Source organism: Watersipora subatra, chromosome 9, assembly GCF_963576615.1.
Source record: "Watersipora subatra chromosome 9, tzWatSuba1.1, whole genome shotgun sequence".
NCBI classification, from domain to species: domain Eukaryota; kingdom Metazoa; phylum Bryozoa; class Gymnolaemata; order Cheilostomatida; family Watersiporidae; genus Watersipora; species Watersipora subatra.
In genome coordinates, this window is record NC_088716.1 from 63,370,840 (window position 1) to 63,397,356 (window position 26,517).

The 26,517-nt window shown below is 26.3% G+C and overlaps 1 protein-coding gene across 1 annotated transcript in view; it reads right to left on the reverse strand.

Annotated features, from left to right (window-relative positions):
• LOC137405343 (malignant fibrous histiocytoma-amplified sequence 1 homolog) overlaps positions 1-26,517 on the reverse strand; it is a 58,148-nt gene that overhangs the window by 20,274 nt on the left and 11,357 nt on the right. Inside the window, exons 6-7 of the mRNA XM_068091573.1 lie at positions 23,725-23,862; positions 19,673-19,813 (exon numbers count right to left, since the gene is read on the reverse strand). Coding sequence (XP_067947674.1) covers positions 19,673-19,813; positions 23,725-23,862 — 279 coding nt within the window. The remainder of the gene's footprint in view (positions 1-19,672; positions 19,814-23,724; positions 23,863-26,517) is intronic.

Sequence of the window (26,517 nt, forward strand, 5' to 3'; positions counted from 1 at the left end):
CCATGTAATATAAACTGTCTATGTAATATAAACTGTCTATGTAATACAAACTACCTACTGTATGTAATATAAACTGTCTATGTAATATAAACTGTCTATGTAATATAAACTGTCTATGTAATATAGACTGTCTACGTAATATAAACTGTCTATGTAATATAAACTGTCTATGTAATATAAACTGTCTATGTGATATAAACTGTCTGTGTAATATAAACTGTCTATGTAATATAAACTGTTTATGTAATATAAACTGTTTATGTAATATAAACTGTCTATGTAATATAAACTGTCTATGTAATATAAACTGTCTATGTAATGTAAACTGTCTATGTAATATAAACTGTCTATGTAATGTAAACTGTCTATGTAATATAAACTGTCTATGTAATACAAACTGTCTATGTAATATAAACTGTCTATGTAATATAAACTGTCGATGTAATATAAACTGTCTATGTAATATAAACTGTCTATGTAATATAAACTGTCTATGTGATATAAACTGTCTGTGTAATATAAACTGTCTATGTAATATAAACTGTTTATGTAATATAAACTGTTTATGTAATATAAACTGTCTATGTAATATAAACTGTCTATGTAATATAAACTGTCTATGTAATGTAAACTGTCTATGTAATATAAACTGTCTATGTAATACAAACTGTCTATGTAATATAAACTGTCTATGTAATATAAACTGTCGATGTAATATAAACTGTCTATGTAATATAAACTGTCTATGTAATATAAACTGTCTATGTAATATAAACTGTCTATGTGATATAAACTGTCTGTGTAATATAAACTGTCTATGTAATATAAACTGTTTATGTAATATAAACTGTTTATGTAATATAAACTGTCTATGTAATATAAACTGTCTATGTAATATAAACTGTCTGTGTAATATAAACTGTCTATGTAATATAAACTGTCTATGTAATGTAAACTGTCTATGTAATATAAACTGTCTATGTAATATAAACTGTCTATGTAATGTAAACTGTCTATGTAATATAAACTGTCTATATAATACAAACTGTCTATGTGATATAAACTGTCTGTGTAATATAAACTGTCTGTGTAATATAAACTGTCTATGTAATGTAAACTGTCTATGTAATATAAACTGTTTATGTAATATAAACTGTCTATGTAATATAAACTGTCTATGTAATATAAACTGTCTATGTAATATAAACTGTCTATGTAATGTAAACTGTCTGTGTAATATAAACTGTCTATGTAATATAAACTGTCTATGTAATATAAACTGTCTATGTAATATAAACTGTCTATGTAATATAAACTGTCTGTGTAATATAAACTGTCTATGTAATATAAACTGTCTATGTAATATAAACTGTCTATGTAATATAAACTGTCTATGTAATATAAACTGTCTATGTAATATAAACTGTCTGTGTAATATAAACTGTCTGTGTAATATAAACTGTCTGTGTAATACAAACTGTCTATGTAATACAAACTGTCTATGTAATATAAACTGTCTATGTAATATAAACTGTCTGTGTAATATAAACTGTCTATGTAATATAACCTGTCTGTGTAATATAAACTGTCTGTGTAATAGAAACTGTCTATGTAATATAAACTGTCTATGTAATATAAACTGTCTGTGTAATACAAACTGTCTATGTAATATAAACTCTCTATGTAATATAAACTGTCTATGCAATATAAACTGTCTATGTAATATAAACTGTCTATGTAATATAAACTGTCTGTGTAATATAAACTGTCTATGCAATATAAACTGTCTATGTAATATAAACTGTCTATGTAATATAAACTGTCTGTGTAATATAAACTGTCTGTGTAATAGAAACTGTCTATGTAATATAAACTGTCTATGTAATTTAAACTGTCTATGTAATATAAACTGTCTATGTAATATAAACTGTCTATGTAATATAAACTGTCTGTGTAATATAAACTGTCTGTGTAATATAAACTGTCTATGTAATATAAACTGTCTATGTGATATAAACTGTCTATGTAATACAAACTGTCTATGTAATATAAACTGTCTGTGTAATATAAACTGTTTGTGTAATATAAAATGTCTATGTGATATAAACTGTCTATGTAATATAAACTGTCTATGTAATATAAACTGTCTATGTAATATAGACTGTTTATGTAATATAAACTGTCTATGTAATATAAACTGTCTGTGTAATATAAACTGTCTGTGTAATATAAACTGTCTATGTAATATAAACTGTCTATGTAATATAGACTGTTTATGTAATATAAACTGTCTATGTAATATAAACTGTCTGTGTAATATAAACTGTCTGTGTAATATAAACTGTCTATGTAATACAAACTGTCTATGTAATATAAACTGTCTGTGTAATATAAACTGTTTGTGTAATATAAAATGTCTATGTGATATAAACTGTCTGTGTAATATAAACTGTCTATGTAATATAAACTGTCTATGTAATATAAACTGTCTATGTGATATAAACTGTCTATGTAATACAAACTGTCTATGTAATATAAACTGTCTGTGTAATACAAACTGTCTATGTAATATAAACTGTCTGTGTAATATAAACTGTCTATGTAATACAAACTGTCTATGTAATATAAACTGTCTGTGTAATATAAACTGTCTATGTAATATAAACTGTCTATGTAATATAAACTGTCTATGTAATATAAACTGTCTATGTAATATAAACTGTCTATGTAATACAAACTACCTACTGTATGTAATATAAACTGTCTATGTAATATAAACTGTCTATGTAATATAAACTGTCTATGTAATATAGACTGTCTACGTAATATAAACTGTCTATGTAATATAAACTGTCTATGTAATATAAACTGTCTATGTAATATAAACTGTCTATGTAATATAAACTGTCTATGTAATATAGACTGTCTACGTAATATAAACTGTCTATGTAATATAAACTGTCTATGTAATATAAACTGTCTATGTAATATAAACTGTCTATGTAATATAAACTGTCTATGTAATGTAAACTGTCTGTGTAATATAAACTACCTACTGTATGTAATATAAACTGTCTATGTAATATAAACTGTCTATGTAATATAAACTGTCTATGTAATATAAACTGTCTATGTAATACAAACTACCTACTGTATGTAATATAAACTGTCTATGTAATATAAACTGTCTATGTAATATAAACTGTCTATGTAATATAGACTGTCTACGTAATATAAACTGTCTATGTAATATAAACTGTCTATGTAATATAAACTGTCTATGTAATATAAACTGTCTATGTAATATAAACTGTCTATGTAATATAAACTGTCTATGCAATATAAACTGTCTATGTAATACAAACTACCTACTGTATGTAATATAAACTGTCTATGTAATATAAACTGTCTATGTAATATAAACTGTCTATGTAATATAGACTGTCTACGTAATATAAACTGTCTATGTAATATAAACTGTCTATGTAATATAAACTGTCTATGTGATATAAATTGTCTGTGTAATATAAACTGTCTATGTAATATAAACTGTTTATGTAATATAAACTGTTTATGTAATATAAACTGTCTATGTAATATAAACTGTCTATGTAATATAAACTGTCTATGTAATGTAAACTGTCTATGTAATATAAACTGTCTATGTAATGTAAACTGTCTATGTAATATAAACTGTCTATGTAATACAAACTGTCTATGTAATATAAACTGTCTATGTAATATAAACTGTCGATGTAATATAAACTGTCTATGTAATATAAACTGTCTATGTAATATAAACTGTCTATGTAATATAAACTGTCTATGTGATATAAACTGTCTGTGTAATATAAACTGTCTATGTAATATAAACTGTTTATGTAATATAAACTGTTTATGTAATATAAACTGTCTATGTAATATAAACTGTCTATGTAATATAAACTGTCTATGTAATGTAAACTGTCTATGTAATATAAACTGTCTATGTAATACAAACTGTCTATGTAATATAAACTGTCTATGTAATATAAACTGTCGATGTAATATAAACTGTCTATGTAATATAAACTGTCTATGTAATATAAACTGTCTATGTAATATAAACTGTCTATGTGATATAAACTGTCTGTGTAATATAAACTGTCTATGTAATATAAACTGTTTATGTAATATAAACTGTTTATGTAATATAAACTGTCTATGTAATATAAACTGTCTATGTAATATAAACTGTCTGTGTAATATAAACTGTCTATGTAATATAAACTGTCTATGTAATGTAAACTGTCTATGTAATATAAACTGTCTATGTAATATAAACTGTCTATGTAATGTAAACTGTCTATGTAATATAAACTGTCTATATAATACAAACTGTCTATGTGATATAAACTGTCTGTGTAATATAAACTGTCTGTGTAATATAAACTGTCTATGTAATGTAAACTGTCTATGTAATATAAACTGTTTATGTAATATAAACTGTCTATGTAATATAAACTGTCTATGTAATATAAACTGTCTATGTAATATAAACTGTCTATGTAATATAAACTGTCTATGTAATATAGACTGTCTACGTAATATAAACTGTCTATGTAATATAAACTGTCTATGTAATATAAACTGTCTATGTGATATAAACTGTCTGTGTAATATAAACTGTCTATGTAATATAAACTGTTTATGTAATATAAACTGTTTATGTAATATAAACTGTCTATGTAATATAAACTGTCTATGTAATATAAACTGTCTATGTAATGTAAACTGTCTATGTAATATAAACTGTCTATGTAATACAAACTGTCTATGTAATATAAACTGTCTATGTAATATAAACTGTCTATGTAATATAGACTGTCTACGTAATATAAACTGTCTATGTAATATAAACTGTCTATGTAATATAAACTGTCTATGTAATATAAACTGTCTATGTAATATAAACTGTCTATGTAATATAGACTGTCTACGTAATATAAACTGTCTATGTAATATAAACTGTCTATGTAATATAAACTGTCTATGTAATATAAACTGTCTATGTAATATAAACTGTCTATGTAATGTAAACTGTCTGTGTAATATAAACTACCTACTGTATGTAATATAAACTGTCTATGTAATATAAACTGTCTATGTAATATAAACTGTCTATGTAATATAAACTGTCTATGTAATACAAACTACCTACTGTATGTAATATAAACTGTCTATGTAATATAAACTGTCTATGTAATATAAACTGTCTATGTAATATAGACTGTCTACGTAATATAAACTGTCTATGTAATATAAACTGTCTATGTAATATAAACTGTCTATGTAATATAAACTGTCTATGTAATATAAACTGTCTATGTAATATAAACTGTCTATGTAATATAAACTGTCTATGTAATACAAACTACCTACTGTATGTAATATAAACTGTCTATGTAATATAAACTGTCTATGTAATATAAACTGTCTATGTAATATAGACTGTCTACGTAATATAAACTGTCTATGTAATATAAACTGTCTATGTAATATAAACTGTCTATGTGATATAAACTGTCTGTGTAATATAAACTGTCTATGTAATATAAACTGTTTATGTAATATAAACTGTTTATGTAATATAAACTGTCTATGTAATATAAACTGTCTATGTAATATAAACTGTCTATGTAATGTAAACTGTCTATGTAATATAAACTGTCTATGTAATGTAAACTGTCTATGTAATATAAACTGTCTATGTAATACAAACTGTCTATGTAATATAAACTGTCTATGTAATATAAACTGTCGATGTAATATAAACTGTCTATGTAATATAAACTGTCTATGTAATATAAACTGTCTATGTAATATAAACTGTCTATGTGATATAAACTGTCTGTGTAATATAAACTGTCTATGTAATATAAACTGTTTATGTAATATAAACTGTTTATGTAATATAAACTGTCTATGTAATATAGACTGTCTACGTAATATAAACTGTCTATGTAATATAAACTGTCTATGTAATATAAACTGTCTATGTAATATAAACTGTCTATGTAATATAAACTGTCTATGTAATATAGACTGTCTACGTAATATAAACTGTCTATGTAATATAAACTGTCTATGTAATATAAACTGTCTATGTAATATAAACTGTCTATGTAATATAAACTGTCTATGTAATGTAAACTGTCTGTGTAATATAAACTACCTACTGTATGTAATATAAACTGTCTATGTAATATAAACTGTCTATGTAATATAAACTGTCTATGTAATATAAACTGTCTATGTAATACAAACTACCTACTGTATGTAATATAAACTGTCTATGTAATATAAACTGTCTATGTAATATAAACTGTCTATGTAATATAGACTGTCTACGTAATATAAACTGTCTATGTAATATAAACTGTCTATGTAATATAAACTGTCTATGTAATATAAACTGTCTATGTAATATAAACTGTCTATGTAATATAAACTGTCTATGTAATATAAACTGTCTATGTAATACAAACTACCTACTGTATGTAATATAAACTGTCTATGTAATATAAACTGTCTACGTAATATAAACTGTCTATGTAATATAAACTGTCTATGTAATATAAACTGTCTATGTAATATAAACTGTCTATGTAATATAAACTGTCTATGTAATGTAAACTGTCTGTGTAATATAAACTACCTACTGTATGTAATATAAACTGTCTATGTAATATAAACTGTCTATGTAATATAAACTGTCTATGTAATATAAACTGTCTATGTAATACAAACTACCTACTGTATGTAATATAAACTGTCTATGTAATATAAACTGTCTATGTAATATAAACTGTCTATGTAATATAGACTGTCTACGTAATATAAACTGTCTATGTAATATAAACTGTCTATGTAATATAAACTGTCTATGTAATATAAACTGTCTATGTAATATAAACTGTCTATGTAATATAAACTGTCTATGCAATATAAACTGTCTATGTAATACAAACTACCTACTGTATGTAATATAAACTGTCTATGTAATATAAACTGTCTATGTAATATAAACTGTCTATGTAATATAGACTGTCTACGTAATATAAACTGTCTATGTAATATAAACTGTCTATGTAATATAAACTGTCTATGTGATATAAATTGTCTGTGTAATATAAACTGTCTATGTAATATAAACTGTTTATGTAATATAAACTGTTTATGTAATATAAACTGTCTATGTAATATAAACTGTCTATGTAATATAAACTGTCTATGTAATGTAAACTGTCTATGTAATATAAACTGTCTATGTAATGTAAACTGTCTATGTAATATAAACTGTCTATGTAATACAAACTGTCTATGTAATATAAACTGTCTATGTAATATAAACTGTCGATGTAATATAAACTGTCTATGTAATATAAACTGTCTATGTAATATAAACTGTCTATGTAATATAAACTGTCTATGTGATATAAACTGTCTGTGTAATATAAACTGTCTATGTAATATAAACTGTTTATGTAATATAAACTGTTTATGTAATATAAACTGTCTATGTAATATAAACTGTCTATGTAATATAAACTGTCTATGTAATGTAAACTGTCTATGTAATATAAACTGTCTATGTAATACAAACTGTCTATGTAATATAAACTGTCTATGTAATATAAACTGTCGATGTAATATAAACTGTCTATGTAATATAAACTGTCTATGTAATATAAACTGTCTATGTAATATAAACTGTCTATGTGATATAAACTGTCTGTGTAATATAAACTGTCTATGTAATATAAACTGTTTATGTAATATAAACTGTTTATGTAATATAAACTGTCTATGTAATATAAACTGTCTATGTAATATAAACTGTCTGTGTAATATAAACTGTCTATGTAATATAAACTGTCTATGTAATGTAAACTGTCTATGTAATATAAACTGTCTATGTAATATAAACTGTCTATGTAATGTAAACTGTCTATGTAATATAAACTGTCTATATAATACAAACTGTCTATGTGATATAAACTGTCTGTGTAATATAAACTGTCTGTGTAATATAAACTGTCTATGTAATGTAAACTGTCTATGTAATATAAACTGTTTATGTAATATAAACTGTCTATGTAATATAAACTGTCTATGTAATATAAACTGTCTATGTAATATAAACTGTCTATGTAATATAAACTGTCTATGTAATATAGACTGTCTACGTAATATAAACTGTCTATGTAATATAAACTGTCTATGTAATATAAACTGTCTATGTGATATAAACTGTCTGTGTAATATAAACTGTCTATGTAATATAAACTGTTTATGTAATATAAACTGTTTATGTAATATAAACTGTCTATGTAATATAAACTGTCTATGTAATATAAACTGTCTATGTAATGTAAACTGTCTATGTAATATAAACTGTCTATGTAATACAAACTGTCTATGTAATATAAACTGTCTATGTAATATAAACTGTCTATGTAATATAGACTGTCTACGTAATATAAACTGTCTATGTAATATAAACTGTCTATGTAATATAAACTGTCTATGTAATATAAACTGTCTATGTAATATAAACTGTCTATGTAATATAGACTGTCTACGTAATATAAACTGTCTATGTAATATAAACTGTCTATGTAATATAAACTGTCTATGTAATATAAACTGTCTATGTAATATAAACTGTCTATGTAATGTAAACTGTCTGTGTAATATAAACTACCTACTGTATGTAATATAAACTGTCTATGTAATATAAACTGTCTATGTAATATAAACTGTCTATGTAATATAAACTGTCTATGTAATACAAACTACCTACTGTATGTAATATAAACTGTCTATGTAATATAAACTGTCTATGTAATATAAACTGTCTATGTAATATAGACTGTCTACGTAATATAAACTGTCTATGTAATATAAACTGTCTATGTAATATAAACTGTCTATGTAATATAAACTGTCTATGTAATATAAACTGTCTATGTAATATAAACTGTCTATGTAATATAAACTGTCTATGTAATACAAACTACCTACTGTATGTAATATAAACTGTCTATGTAATATAAACTGTCTATGTAATATAAACTGTCTATGTAATATAGACTGTCTACGTAATATAAACTGTCTATGTAATATAAACTGTCTATGTAATATAAACTGTCTATGTGATATAAACTGTCTGTGTAATATAAACTGTCTATGTAATATAAACTGTTTATGTAATATAAACTGTTTATGTAATATAAACTGTCTATGTAATATAAACTGTCTATGTAATATAAACTGTCTATGTAATGTAAACTGTCTATGTAATATAAACTGTCTATGTAATGTAAACTGTCTATGTAATATAAACTGTCTATGTAATACAAACTGTCTATGTAATATAAACTGTCTATGTAATATAAACTGTCGATGTAATATAAACTGTCTATGTAATATAAACTGTCTATGTAATATAAACTGTCTATGTAATATAAACTGTCTATGTGATATAAACTGTCTGTGTAATATAAACTGTCTATGTAATATAAACTGTTTATGTAATATAAACTGTTTATGTAATATAAACTGTCTATGTAATATAGACTGTCTACGTAATATAAACTGTCTATGTAATATAAACTGTCTATGTAATATAAACTGTCTATGTAATATAAACTGTCTATGTAATATAAACTGTCTATGTAATATAGACTGTCTACGTAATATAAACTGTCTATGTAATATAAACTGTCTATGTAATATAAACTGTCTATGTAATATAAACTGTCTATGTAATATAAACTGTCTATGTAATGTAAACTGTCTGTGTAATATAAACTACCTACTGTATGTAATATAAACTGTCTATGTAATATAAACTGTCTATGTAATATAAACTGTCTATGTAATATAAACTGTCTATGTAATACAAACTACCTACTGTATGTAATATAAACTGTCTATGTAATATAAACTGTCTATGTAATATAAACTGTCTATGTAATATAGACTGTCTACGTAATATAAACTGTCTATGTAATATAAACTGTCTATGTAATATAAACTGTCTATGTAATATAAACTGTCTATGTAATATAAACTGTCTATGTAATATAAACTGTCTATGTAATATAAACTGTCTATGTAATACAAACTACCTACTGTATGTAATATAAACTGTCTATGTAATATAAACTGTCTATGTAATATAAACTGTCTATGTAATATAGACTGTCTACGTAATATAAACTGTCTATGTAATATAAACTGTCTATGTAATATAAACTGTCTATGTGATATAAACTGTCTGTGTAATATAAACTGTCTATGTAATATAAACTGTTTATGTAATATAAACTGTTTATGTAATATAAACTGTCTATGTAATATAAACTGTCTATGTAATATAAACTGTCTATGTAATGTAAACTGTCTATGTAATATAAACTGTCTATGTAATGTAAACTGTCTATGTAATATAAACTGTCTATGTAATACAAACTGTCTATGTAATATAAACTGTCTATGTAATATAAACTGTCGATGTAATATAAACTGTCTATGTAATATAAACTGTCTATGTAATATAAACTGTCTATGTAATACAAACTGTCTATGTAATATAAACTGTCTATGTAATATAAACTGTCGATGTAATATAAACTGTCTATGTAATATAAACTGTCTATGTAATATAGACTGTCTACGTAATATAAACTGTCTATGTAATATAAACTGTCTATGTAATATAAACTGTCTATGTAATATAAACTGTCTATGTAATATAAACTGTCTATGTAATGTAAACTGTCTGTGTAATATAAACTACCTACTGTATGTAATATAAACTGTCTATGTAATATAAACTGTCTATGTAATATAAACTGTCTATGTAATATAAACTGTCTATGTAATACAAACTACCTACTGTATGTAATATAAACTGTCTATGTAATATAAACTGTCTATGTAATATAAACTGTCTATGTAATATAGACTGTCTACGTAATATAAACTGTCTATGTAATATAAACTGTCTATGTAATATAAACTGTCTATGTAATATAAACTGTCTATGTAATATAAACTGTCTATGTAATATAAACTGTCTATGTAATATAAACTGTCTATGTAATACAAACTACCTACTGTATGTAATATAAACTGTCTATGTAATATAAACTGTCTATGTAATATAAACTGTCTATGTAATATAGACTGTCTACGTAATATAAACTGTCTATGTAATATAAACTGTCTATGTAATATAAACTGTCTATGTGATATAAACTGTCTGTGTAATATAAACTGTCTATGTAATATAAACTGTTTATGTAATATAAACTGTTTATGTAATATAAACTGTCTATGTAATATAAACTGTCTATGTAATATAAACTGTCTATGTAATGTAAACTGTCTATGTAATATAAACTGTCTATGTAATGTAAACTGTCTATGTAATATAAACTGTCTATGTAATACAAACTGTCTATGTAATATAAACTGTCTATGTAATATAAACTGTCGATGTAATATAAACTGTCTATGTAATATAAACTGTCTATGTAATATAAACTGTCTATGTAATATAAACTGTCTATGTGATATAAACTGTCTGTGTAATATAAACTGTCTATGTAATATAAACTGTTTATGTAATATAAACTGTTTATGTAATATAAACTGTCTATGTAATATAAACTGTCTATGTAATATAAACTGTCTATGTAATGTAAACTGTCTATGTAATATAAACTGTCTATGTAATACAAACTGTCTATGTAATATAAACTGTCTATGTAATATAAACTGTCGATGTAATATAAACTGTCTATGTAATATAAACTGTCTATGTAATATAAACTGTCTATGTAATATAAACTGTCTATGTGATATAAACTGTCTGTGTAATATAAACTGTCTATGTAATATAAACTGTTTATGTAATATAAACTGTTTATGTAATATAAACTGTCTATGTAATATAAACTGTCTATGTAATATAAACTGTCTGTGTAATATAAACTGTCTATGTAATATAAACTGTCTATGTAATGTAAACTGTCTATGTAATATAAACTGTCTATGTAATATAAACTGTCTATGTAATGTAAACTGTCTATGTAATATAAACTGTCTATATAATACAAACTGTCTATGTGATATAAACTGTCTGTGTAATATAAACTGTCTGTGTAATATAAACTGTCTATGTAATGTAAACTGTCTATGTAATATAAACTGTTTATGTAATATAAACTGTCTATGTAATATAAACTGTCTATGTAATATAAACTGTCTATGTAATATAAACTGTCTATGTAATGTAAACTGTCTGTGTAATATAAACTGTCTATGTAATATAAACTGTCTATGTAATATAAACTGTCTATGTAATATAAACTGTCTATGTAATATAAACTGTCTGTGTAATATAAACTGTCTATGTAATATAAACTGTCTATGTAATATAAACTGTCTATGTAATATAAACTGTCTATGTAATATAAACTGTCTATGTAATATAAACTGTCTGTGTAATATAAACTGTCTGTGTAATATAAACTGTCTGTGTAATACAAACTGTCTATGTAATACAAACTGTCTATGTAATATAAACTGTCTATGTAATATAAACTGTCTGTGTAATATAAACTGTCTATGTAATATAACCTGTCTGTGTAATATAAACTGTCTGTGTAATAGAAACTGTCTATGTAATATAAACTGTCTATGTAATATAAACTGTCTGTGTAATACAAACTGTCTATGTAATATAAACTCTCTATGTAATATAAACTGTCTATGTAATATAAACTGTCTGTGTAATATAAACTGTCTATGCAATATAAACTGTCTATGTAATATAAACTGTCTATGTAATATAAACTGTCTGTGTAATATAAACTGTCTGTGTAATAGAAACTGTCTACGTAATATAAACTGTCTATGTAATTTAAACTGTCTATGTAATATAAACTGTCTATGTAATATAAACTGTCTATGTAATATAAACTGTCTGTGTAATATAAACTGTCTGTGTAATATAAACTGTCTATGTAATATAAACTGTCTATGTGATATAAACTGTCTATGTAATACAAACTGTCTATGTAATATCAACTGTCTGTGTAATATAAACTGTTTGTGTAATATAAAATGTCTATGTGATATAAACTGTCTATGTAATATAAACTGTCTATGTAATATAAACTGTCTATGTAATATAGACTGTTTATGTAATATAAACTGTCTATGTAATATAAACTGTCTGTGTAATATAAACTGTCTGTGTAATATAAACTGTCTATGTAATATAAACTGTCTATGTAATATAGACTGTTTATGTAATATAAACTGTCTATGTAATATAAACTGTCTGTGTAATATAAACTGTCTGTGTAATATAAACTGTCTATGTAATACAAACTGTCTATGTAATATAAACTGTCTGTGTAATATAAACTGTTTGTGTAATATAAAATGTCTATGTGATATAAACTGTCTGTGTAATATAAACTGTCTATGTAATATAAACTGTCTATGTAATATAAACTGTCTATGTGATATAAACTGTCTATGTAATACAAACTGTCTATGTAATATAAACTGTCTGTGTAATACAAACTGTCTATGTAATATAAACTGTCTGTGTAATATAAACTGTCTATGTAATACAAACTGTCTATGTAATATAAACTGTCTGTGTAATATAAACTGTCTATGTAATATAAACTGTCTGTGTAATATAAACTGTCTATGTAATATAAACTGTCTGTGTAATATAAACTGTTTGTGTAATATAAAATGTCTATGTAATATAAACTGTCTACGTAATATAAACTGTCTATGTAATACAAACTGTCTATGTAATATAAACTGTCTGTGTAATATAAACTGTTTGTGTAATATAAAATGTCTATGTAATATAAACTGTCTACGTAATATAAACTGTCTACGTAATATAAACTGTCTATGTAATATAAACTGTCTACGTAATATAAACTGTCTATGTAATATAAACTGTTTATGTAATATAAACTGTCTATGTAATATAAACTGTCTGTGTAATATAAACTGTCTATGCAATGTAAACTGTCTATGTAATATAAACTGTCTGTGTAATACAAACTGTCTATGTAATATAAACTGTCTGTGTAATATAAACTGTCTATGTAATACAAACTGTCTATGTAATATAAACTGTCTGTGTAATATAAACTGTTTGTGTAATATAAAATGTCTATGTAATATAAACTGTCTACGTAATATAAACTGTCTATGTAATATAAACTGTCTATGTAATATAAACTGTCTACGTAATATAAACTGTCTGTGTAATATAAACTGTCTATGCAATGTAAACTGTCTATGTAATATAAACTGTCTATGTAATATAAACTGTCTATGTAATATAAACTGTCTATGCAATGTAAACTGTCTGCGTAATATAAACTGTCTATGTAATATAAACTGTCTATGTAATATAAACTGTCTACGTAATATAAACTGTCTATGTAATATAAACTGTCTATGTAATATAAACTGTCTATGTAATATAAACTGTCTATGTAATATAAACTGTCTATGTAATATAAACTGTCTATATAATACAAACTGTCCGTGTAATATAAACTGTCTGTGTAATATAAACTGTCTATGCAATATAAACTGTCTATGTAATATAAACTGTCTATGTAATATAAACTGTCTACGTAATATAAACTGTCTATGTAATATAAACTGTCTATGTAATATAAACTGTCTATGTAATACAAACTACCTACTGTATGTAATATAAACTGTCTATGTAATATAAACTGTCTATGTAATATAAACTGTCTACGTAATATAAACTGTCTATGTAATATAAACTGTCTATGTAATATAAACTGTCTATGTAATATAGACTGTCTACGGAATATAAACTGTCTATGTAATATAAACTGTCTATGTAATATAAACTGTCTATGTAATATAAACTGTCTATGTAATATAAACTGTCCATGTAATATAAACTGTCTATGTAATATAAACTGTCTATGTAATACAAACTACCTACTGTATGTAATATAAACTGTCTATGTAATATAAACTGTCTATGTAATATAAACTGTCTATGTAATATAGACTGTCTACGTAATATAAACTGTCTATGTAATATAAACTGTCTATGTAATATAAACTGTCTATGTGATATAAACTGTCTGTGTAATATAAACTGTCTATGTAATATAAACTGTTTATGTAATATAAACTGTTTATGTAATATAAACTGTCTATGTAATATAAACTGTCTATGTAATATAAACTGTCTATGTAATGTAAACTGTCTATGTAATATAAACTGTCTATGTAATGTAAACTGTCTATGTAATATAAACTGTCTATGTAATACAAACTGTCTATGTAATATAAACTGTCTATGTAATATAAACTGTCGATGTAATATAAACTGTCTATGTAATATAAACTGTCTATGTAATATAAACTGTCTATGTGATATAAACTGTCTGTGTAATATAAACTGTCTATGTAATATAAACTGTTTATGTAATATAAACTGTTTATGTAATATAAACTGTCTATGTAATTTAAACTGTCTATGTAATATAAACTGTCTATGTAATGTAAACTGTCTATGTAATATAAACTGTCTATGTAATACAAACTGTCTATGTAATATAAACTGTCTATGTAATATAAACTGTCGATGTAATATAAACTGTCTATGTAATATAAACTGTCTATGTAATATAAACTGTCTATGTAATATAAACTGTCTATGTGATATAAACTGTCTGTGTAATATAAACTGTCTATGTAATATAAACTGTTTATGTAATATAAACTGTTTATGTAATATAAACTGTCTATGTAATATAAACTGTCTATGTAATATAAACTGTCTGTGTAATATAAACTGTCTATGTAATATAAACTGTCTATGTAATGTAAACTGTCTATGTAATATAAACTGTCTATGTAATATAAACTGTCTATGTAATGTAAACTGTCTATGTAATATAAACTGTCTATACAATACAAACTGTCTATGTGATATAAACTGTCTGTGTAATATAAACTGTCTGTGTAATATAAACTGTCTATGTAATGTAAACTGTCTATGTAATATAAACTGTTTATGTAATATAAACTGTCTATGTAATATAAACTGTCTATGTAATATAAACTGTCTATGTAATATAAACTGTCTATGTAATGTAAACTGTCTGTGTAATATAAACTGTCTATGTAATATAAACTGTCTATGTAATATAAACTGTCTATGTAATATAAACTGTCTATGTAATATAAACTGTCTGTGTAATATAAACTGTCTATGTAATATAAACTGTCTATGTAATATAAACTGTCTATGTAATATAAACTGTCTATGTAATATAAACTGTCTATGTAATATAAACTGTCTGTGTAATATAAACTGTCTGTGTAATATAAACTGTCTGTGTAATACAAACTGTCTATGTAATACAAACTGTCTATGTAATATAAACTGTCTATGTAATATAAACTGTCTGTGTAATATAAACTGTCTATGTAATATAACCTGTCTGTGTAATATAAACTGTCTGTGTAATAGAAACTGTCTATGTAATATAAACTGTCTATGTAATATAAACTGTCTGTGTAATACAAACTGTCTATGTAATATAAACTCTCTATGTAATATAAACTGTCTATGCAATATAAACTGTCTATGTAATATAAACTGTCTATGTAATATAAACTGTCTGTGTAATATAAACTGTCTATGCAATATAAACTGTCTATGTAATATAAACTGTCTATGTAATATAAACTGTCTGTGTAATATAAACTGTCTGTGTAATAGAAACTGTCTATGTAATATAAACTGTCTATGTAATTTAAACTGTCTATGTAATATAAACTGTCTATGTAATATAAACTGTCTATGTAATATAAACTGTCTGTGTAATATAAACTGTCTGTGTAATATAAACTGTCTATGTAATATAAACTGTCTATGTGATATAAACTGTCTATGTAATACAAACTGTCTATGTAATATAAACTGTCTGTGTAATATAAACTGTTTGTGTAATATAAAATGTCTATGTGATATAAACTGTCTATGTAATATAAACTGTCTATGTAATATAAACTGTCTATGTAATATAGACTGTTTATGTAATATAAACTGTCTATGTAATATAAACTGTCTGTGTAATATAAACTGTCTGTGTAATATAAACTGTCTATGTAATATAAACTGTCTATGTAATATAGACTGTTTATGTAATATAAACTGTCTATGTAATATAAACTGTCTGTGTAATATAAACTGTCTGTGTAATATAAACTGTCTATGTAATACAAACTGTCTATGTAATATAAACTGTCTGTGTAATATAAACTGTTTGTGTAATATAAAATGTCTATGTGATATAAACTGTCTGTGTAATATAAACTGTCTATGTAATATAAACTGTCTATGTAATATAAACTGTCTATGTGATATAAACTGTCTATGTAATACAAACTGTCTATGTAATATAAACTGTCTGTGTAATACAAACTGTCTATGTAATATAAACTGTCTGTGTAATATAAACTGTCTATGTAATACAAACTGTCTATGTAATATAAACTGTCTGTGTAATATAAACTGTCTATGTAATATAAACTGTCTGTGTAATATAAACTGTCTATGTAATATAAACTGTCTGTGTAATATAAACTGTTTGTGTAATATAAAATGTCTATGTAATATAAACTGTCTACGTAATATAAACTGTCTACGTAATATAAACTGTCTATGTAATATAAACTGTCTGTGTAATATAAACTGTCTATGTAATACAAACTGTCTATGTAATATAAACTGTCTGTGTAATATAAACTGTTTGTGTAATATAAAATGTCTATGTAATATAAACTGTCTACGTAATATAAACTGTCTACGTAATATAAACTGTCTATGTAATATAAACTGTCTACGTAATATAAACTGTCTATGTAATATAAACTGTTTATGTAATATAAACTGTCTATGTAATATAAACTGTCTGTGTAATATAAACTGTCTATGCAATGTAAACTGTCTATGTAATATAAACTGTCTGTGTAATACAAACTGTCTATGTAATATAAACTGTCTGTGTAATATAAACTGTCTATGTAATACAAACTGTCTATGTAATATAAACTGTCTGTGTAATATAAACTGTTTGTGTAATATAAAATGTCTATGTAATATAAACTGTCTACGTAATATAAACTGTCTATGTAATATAAACTGTCTATGTAATATAAACTGTCTACGTAATATAAACTGTCTATGTAATATAAACTGTCTATGTAATATAAACTGTCTATGTAATATAAACTGTCTGTGTAATATAAACTGTCTATGCAATGTAAACTGTCTATGTAATATAAACTGTCTATGTAATATAAACTGTCTATGTAATATAAACTGTCTATGCAATGTAAACTGTCTGCGTAATATAAACTGTCTATGTAATATAAACTGTCTATGTAATATAAACTGTCTACGTAATATAAACTGTCTATGTAATATAAACTGTCTATGTAATATAAACTGTCTATGTAATATAAACTGTCTATGTAATATAAACTGTCTATATAATACAAACTGTCCGTGTAATATAAACTGTCTGTGTAATATAAACTGTCTATGCAATATAAACTGTCTATGTAATATAAACTGTCTATGTAATATAAACTGTCTATGTAATATAAACTGTCTACGTAATATAAACTGTCTATGTAATATAAACTGTCTATGTAATATAAACTGTCTATGTAATATAAACTGTCTATGTAATATAAACTGTCTATGTAATATAAACTGTCTATATAATACAAACTGTCCGTGTAATATAAACTGTCTGTGTAATATAAACTGTCTATGCAATATAAACTGTCTATGTAATATAAACTGTCTATGTAATATAAACTGTCTATGTAATATAGACTGTCTACGTAATATAAACTGTCTATGTAATATAAACTGTCTATGTAATATAAACTGTCTATGTAATATAAACTGTCTGTGTAATATAAACTGTCTGTGTAATATAAACTGTCTATGCAATGTAAACTGTCTATGTAATATAAACTGTCTATGTAATATAAACTGTCTATGTAATATAAACTGTCTATGTAATATAAACTGTCTATGTAATGTAAACTGTCTATATAATACAAACTGTCCGTGTAATATAAACTGTCTGTGTAATATAAACTGTCTATGTAATATAAACTGTCTATGTAATATAGACTGTCTATGTAATATAAACTGTCTATGTAATATAGACTGTCTACGTAATATAAACTGTCTATGTAATATAAACTGTCTATGTAATATAAACTGTCTATGTAATATAAACTGTCTATGTAATATAAACTGTCTATGTAATATAAACTGTCTATGTAATATAAACTGTCTATGCAATGTAAACTGTCTATGTAATGTAAACTGTCTATATAATACAAACTGTCTATGTAATATAAACTGTCTATGTAATATAAACTGTCTATGTAATATAAGCTGTCTATGTAATACAAACGGTCAAACCATGAAAAAGCAATGACCAAATACTTTGGATAGCTACGTATCTAAAAAAAGGCTGGAGTACATTACCCCATAGGTAGTCCGGGTATAGCACATTGAGAGATGTCGAGTCGTTCAAGTAATGTCAAGTCATTTATGACATCTGGGAAGGATTCATATAGAACATTTCCACTAATGTTTAACGTTTTCAGAACCTTCAGGGTTGATAAGCTACAAATAAAAAATCTATAATCATAGCACAAATGTTAGAGGAAAGTTGATACAAATTTAAAAAAAACAGAAATTCAAAAGAAGTTAAATAGAAGCTACGAAAGCTACATTTAATTAACAATTAATCACAATGCAATCAACTATAGGTGTTCATTTTGAAAAATGATATGCTTTAGACTGAATGTTATAGTGGAATACAGTGCCTGACATATGAACTACAGGTTTAATTCTCAGAGAAATAATAGGCTTTAGACTGAATGTTATAGTGGAATAGACTGACATATGAACTGCAGGTTTAATTCTCAGAGAAATAATATGCTTTAGACTGAATGTTATAGTGGAATAGAGTGCCTGACATATGAACTGCAGATTTAATTCTGAGAGAAATAATAGTCTTTAGACTGAATGTTATAGTGGAATAGACTGATATATGAACTACAGGTTCAATTCTCAGAGAAATAATAGGCTTTAGACTGAATGTTATAGTGGAATAGACTGACATATGAACTGCAGGTTTAATTCTCAGAGAAATAATATGCTTTAGACTGAATGTTATAGTGGAATAGAGTGCCTGATATATGAACTGCCGGTTTAATTCTCAGAGAAATAATAGTCTTTAGACTGAATGTTATAGTGGAATAGACTGATATATGAACTGCCGGTTTAACTCTCAGAAAAATAATATGTTTTAGACTGAATGTTATAGTGGAATAGAGTGCCTGATATATGAACTGCAGGTTTAATTCTCAGAGAAATAATAGGCTTTAGACTGAATGTTATAGTGGAATAGACTGATATATGAACTGCAGGTTTAATTCTCAGAGAAATAATAGGCTTTAGACTGAATGTTATAGTGGAATAGACTGATATATGAACTACAGGTTTAATTCTCAGAGAAATAATAAGCTTTAGACTGAATGTTATAGTGGAATAGAGTGACTGATATATGAACTGCAGGTGTAATTCTCAGAGAAATAATAGGCTTTAGACTGAATGTTATAGTGGAATAGACTGATATATGAACTGCAGGTTTAATTCTCAGAGAAATAATATGCTTTAGACTGAATGTTATAGTGGAATAGAGTGCCTGATATATGAACTGCCGGTTTAACTCTCAGAGAAATAATAGGCTTTAGACTGAATGTTATAGTGGAATAGACTGACATATGAACTGCAGGTTGAATTCTCAGAGAAATAATATGCTTTAGACTGAATGTTATAGTGGAATAGACTGACATATGAACTGCAGGTTTAATTCTCAGAGAAATAATAGGCTTTAGACTGAATGTTATAGTGGAATAGAGTGACTGATATATGAACTGCAGGTTTAAATCTAAGGGAAATAATAGGCTTCAGACTGAATGTTATAGTGGAATAGACTGATATATGAACTGCAGGTTTAATTCTCAGAGAAATAATATGCTTTAGACTGAATGTTATAGTGGAATAGACTGACATATGAACTGCAGGTTTAATTCTCAGAGAAATAATAGGCTTTAGACTGAATGTTATAGTGGAATAGGCTGATATATGAACTGCAGGTTTAATTCTCAGAAAAATAATAGGCTTTAAACTAAATGTTATAGTGGAATAGAGTGACATATGAACTGCAGGTTCAATTCTCAGAGAAATAATAGGCTTTAAACTAAATGTTATAGTGGAATAGAGTGACTGATATATGAACTGCAGGTTTAATTCTCAGAGAAATAATAGGCTTTAGACTGAATGTTATAGTGGAATAGACTAACATATGAACTACAGGTTTAATTCTCAGAGAAATAATAAGCTTTAGACTGAATGTTATAGTGGAATAGAGTGCCTGACATATGAACTGCAGGTTTAAGTCTCAGAGAAATAATAGGCTTTAAACTGAATGTTATAGTGGAATAGACTGATATATGAACTGCAGGTTTAATACTCAGAGAAATAATAGGCTTTAAACTGAATGTTATAGTGGAATAGACTGACATATGAACTGCAGGTTTAATTCTCAGAGAAATAATAGGCTTTAGACTGAATGTTATAGTGGAATAGACTGACATATGAACTGCAGGTTTAATTCTCAGAGAAATAATATGCTTTAGACTGAATGTTATAGTGGAATAGACTGACATATGAACTGCAGGTTTAATTCTCAAAGAAATAATAGTCTTTAGACTGAATGTTATAGTGGAATAGACTAATATATGAACTGCAGGTTTAATTCTCAGAGAAATAATAGGCTTTAGACTGAATGTTATAGTGGAATAGACTGACATATGAACTGCAGGTTTAATTCTCAGAGAAATAATATGCTTTAGACTGAATGTTATAGTGGAATAGACTGACATATGAACTGCAGGTTTAATTCTCAGAGAAATAATAGGCTTTAGACTGAATGTTATAGTGGAATAGACTGACATATGAACTGCAGGTTTAACTCTAAGAGAAATAATAGGCTTTAGACTGAATGTTATAGTGGAATAGACTGATTTATGAACTGCAGGTTTAATTCTCAGAGAAATAATATGCTTTAGACTGAATATTATAGTGGAATAGACTGACATATGAACTGCAGGTTTAACTCTCAGAAAAATAATAGGCTTTAGACTGAATGTTATAGTGGAATAGACTGACATATGAACTGCAGGTTTAATTCTCAGAGAAATAATAGGCTTTAGACTGAATGTTATAGTGGAATAGACTGATATATGAACTACTGGTTTAATTCTCAGAGAAATAATAGGCTTTAGACTGAATGTTATAGTGGAATAGAGTGCCTGATATATGAACTGCCGGTTTAATTCTCAGAGAAATAATAGTCTTTAGACTGAATGTTATAGTGGAATAGAGTGACTGACATATGAACTACAGGTTTAATTCTCAGAGAAATAATACACTTTAAACTGAATGTTATAGTGGAATAGAGTGATTGATATATGAACTGCAGGTTTAACTCTCAGAGAAATAATAGGCTTTAGACTGAATGTTATAGTGGAAAAGACTGATATATGAACTGCAGGTTTAATTCTCAGAGAAATAATAAGCTTTAGACTGAATGTTATAGTGGAATAGACTGACATATGAACTGCAGGTAAAATGAAGTATTCCAATTAGGCCATGACCGATAGCGTAAATGATAGCATTTAATGAATTAAGAATTTTCCATGTCAGCAAAACTAGATAAGAACAGTATTTGGGAGTTAGTATAATGAACCTTAGTACAATGAACCTTAGTTAGTACAATGAACTTTAGTTAGTACAATGAACCTTAGCTAGTACAATGAACCTTAGTTAGTACAATGAACCTTGGGTTAGTATAATAAACCTTAGTTAGTACAATGAATCTTAGTTAGTACAATGAACCTTAGTACAATGAACCTTGGGCTAGTATAATGAACCTTAGTTAGTACAATGAATCTTAGTTAGTACAATGAACCTTAGTTAGTACAATGAACCTTAGTTAGTACAATGAACCTTAGTTAGTACAATGAACCTTAGTTAGTACAATGAACCTTAGTTAGTACAATGAATCTTAGTTAGTATAATGAACCTTAGTTAGTACAATGAACCTTAGTTAGTACAATGAACCTTAGTTAGTACAATGAACCTTAGTACAATGAACCTTAGTTAGTACAATGAACCTTAGTTAGTACAATGAACCTTAGTTAGTACAATGAACCTTAGTTAGTACAATGAACCTTAGTTAGTACAATGAACCTTGGGTTAGTATAATGAACCTTAGTTAGTATAATGAACCTTAGTTAGTACAATGAACCTTAGTTCGTACGATGAACCTTAGTTAGTACAATGAACCTTAGTTAGTACAATGAACCTTAGTTAGTACAATGAACCTTAGTTAGTACAATGAACCTTAGTTAGTACAATGAACATTGGGTCTGAGGAATAGATGTCTAAAATAATTGGAGTACCTCAATTGATGAGGCTTCAGTTGACAGTCAGAGAGATTTAGTTCTTCCAGTATAGGAAATCTTGAAAGGAAGTCTAAGGCTTCATCACCTCTGGTCGAGGAGAGGTCCAGCTTTTTCAGCCGTGGTAGTCGTAGCCAACTATAGCAAAGACATGAAACGAGATTCTATGCTGGACAACGCAATTTGTTTGCAACATGCACTCTATCTAAAGGTGCATTCACACAAGCCGGTTGTTTGAATATTTTGGCCCGCTGGCCGAGCATCGCCTTGTGTGAAAAGAGCAAGTCAGCCCAAGACTGATTTTGTTGAGAAAGAAATTTTATCGGGCTGTGCCCGATTTGTGGACGATTCTAGACTGATTTTCAATTTGAGTAGCCAATGAAATCACTTTCACATGAATCACACATTATCGTTTAAGGTGAGCATTGTTATTTAAAGTGAACACCATATTTATTTTCACCCTTGTGAACACTTTTATTATAGCATCAAACGTGAATAAAAATTCTGTTGATAGCACAGAGTTATTACTCATTTTCATTTATTATAGCAAAAGCATAGTGATTGAAGTATCTGCTACAAATAATATAACAGCAGCATAGTAATTGAAGTATCTGCTACAATTATTATAGCAGCAGCATAGTGATTGAAGTATCTGCTACAATTATTATAGCAACAGCATAGTAATTGAAGTATCTGCTACAATTATTATAGCAGCAGCATAGTGATTGAAGTATCTGCTACAATTATTATAGCAACAGCATAGTGATTAAAGTATCTGCTACAATTATTATAGCAGCAGCATAGTAATTGAAGTATCTGCTACAATTATTATAGCAACAGCATAGTGATTGAAGTATCTGCTACAATTAATATAGCAGCAGCATAGTAATTGAAGTATCTGCTACAATTATTATAGCAACAGCATAGTAATTGAAGTATCTGCTATAATTATTATAGCAACAGCATAGTAATTGAAGTATCTGCTATAATTATTATAGCAGCAGCATAGTAATTGAAGTATCTGCTACAATTATTATAGCAACAGCATAGTAATTGAAATATCTGCCATAATTATTATAGCAGCAGCATAGTAATTGAAGTATCTGCTATAATTATTATAGCAGCAGCATAGTGATTGAAGTATCTGCTACAATTATTATAGCAGCAGCATAGTAATTGAAGTATCTGCTACAATTATTATAGCAGCAGCATAATAATTGAAGTATCTGCTACAATTATTATAGCAACAGCATAGTAATTGAAGTATCTGCTATAATTATTATAGCAGCAGCATAGTAATTGAAGTATCTGCTATAATTATTATAGCAGCAGCATAGTAATTGAAGTATCTGCTATAATTATTATAGCAACAGCATAGTGATTGAAATATCTGCTACAATTATTATAGCAACAGCATAGTGATTGAAGTATCTGCTATAATTATTATAGCAACAGCATAGTGATTGAAGTATCTGCTATAATTATTATAGCAACAGCATAGTAATTGAAGTATCTGCTACAATTATTATAGCAGCAGCATAGTAATTGAAGTATCTGCTATAATTATTATAGCAACAGCATAGTGATTGAAGTATCTGCTACAATTAATATAGCAGCAGCATAGTAATTGAAGTATCTGCTACAATTATTATAGCAGCAGCATAGTAATTGAAGTATCTGCTATAATTATTATAGCAACAGCATAGTAATTGAAGTATCTGCTATAATTATTATAGCAACAGCATAGTGCTTGAAGTATCTGCTACAATTATTATAGCAGCAGCATAGTAATTGAAGTATCTGCTATAATTATTATAGCAGCAGCATAGTAATTGAAGTATCTGCTACAATTATTATAGCAGCAGCAGCATAGTAATTGAAGTATCTGCTATAATTATTATAGCAGCAGCATAGTGATTGAAGTATCTGCTACAATTATTATAGCAGCAGCAGCATAGTAATTGAAGTATCTGCTACAATTATTATAGCAGCAGCATAGTAATTGAAGTATCTGCTATAATTATTATAGCAACAGCGTAGTGATTGAAGTATCTGCTACAATTATTATAGCAGCAGCATAGTAATTGAAGTATCTGCTATAATTATTATAGCAACAGCATAGTGATTGAAGTATCTGCTACAATTATTATAGCAACAGCATAGTAATTGAAGTATCTGCTACAATTATTATAGCAGCAACATAGTGATTGAAGTATCTGCTACAATTATTATAGCAGCATAGTAATTGAAGTATCTGCTACAATTATTATAGCAACAGCATAGTGATTGAAGTATCTGCTATAATTATTATAGCAACAGCATAGTAATTGAAGTATCTGCTATAATTATTATAGCAACAGCATAGTGATTGAAGTATCTGCTACAATTATTATAGCAACAGCATAGTAATTGAAGTATCTGCTACAATTATTATAGCAGCAGCATAGTAATTGAAGTATCTGCTATAATTATTATAGCAACAACATAGTAATTGAAGTATCTGCTACAATTATTATAGCAGCAACATAGTAATTGAAGTATCTGCTACAATTACTATAGCAACAGCATAGTAATTGAAGTATCTGCTACAATTATTATAGCAGCAGCATAGTAATTGAAGTATCTGCTACAATTATTATAGCAGCAGCATAGTAATTGAAGTATATGCTACAATTATTATAGCAGCAGCATAGTAATTGAAGTATCTGCTACAATTATTATAGCAGCAGCATAGTAATTGAAGTATCTGCTACAATTATTATAGCAGCAGCATAGTAATTGAAGTATCTGCTA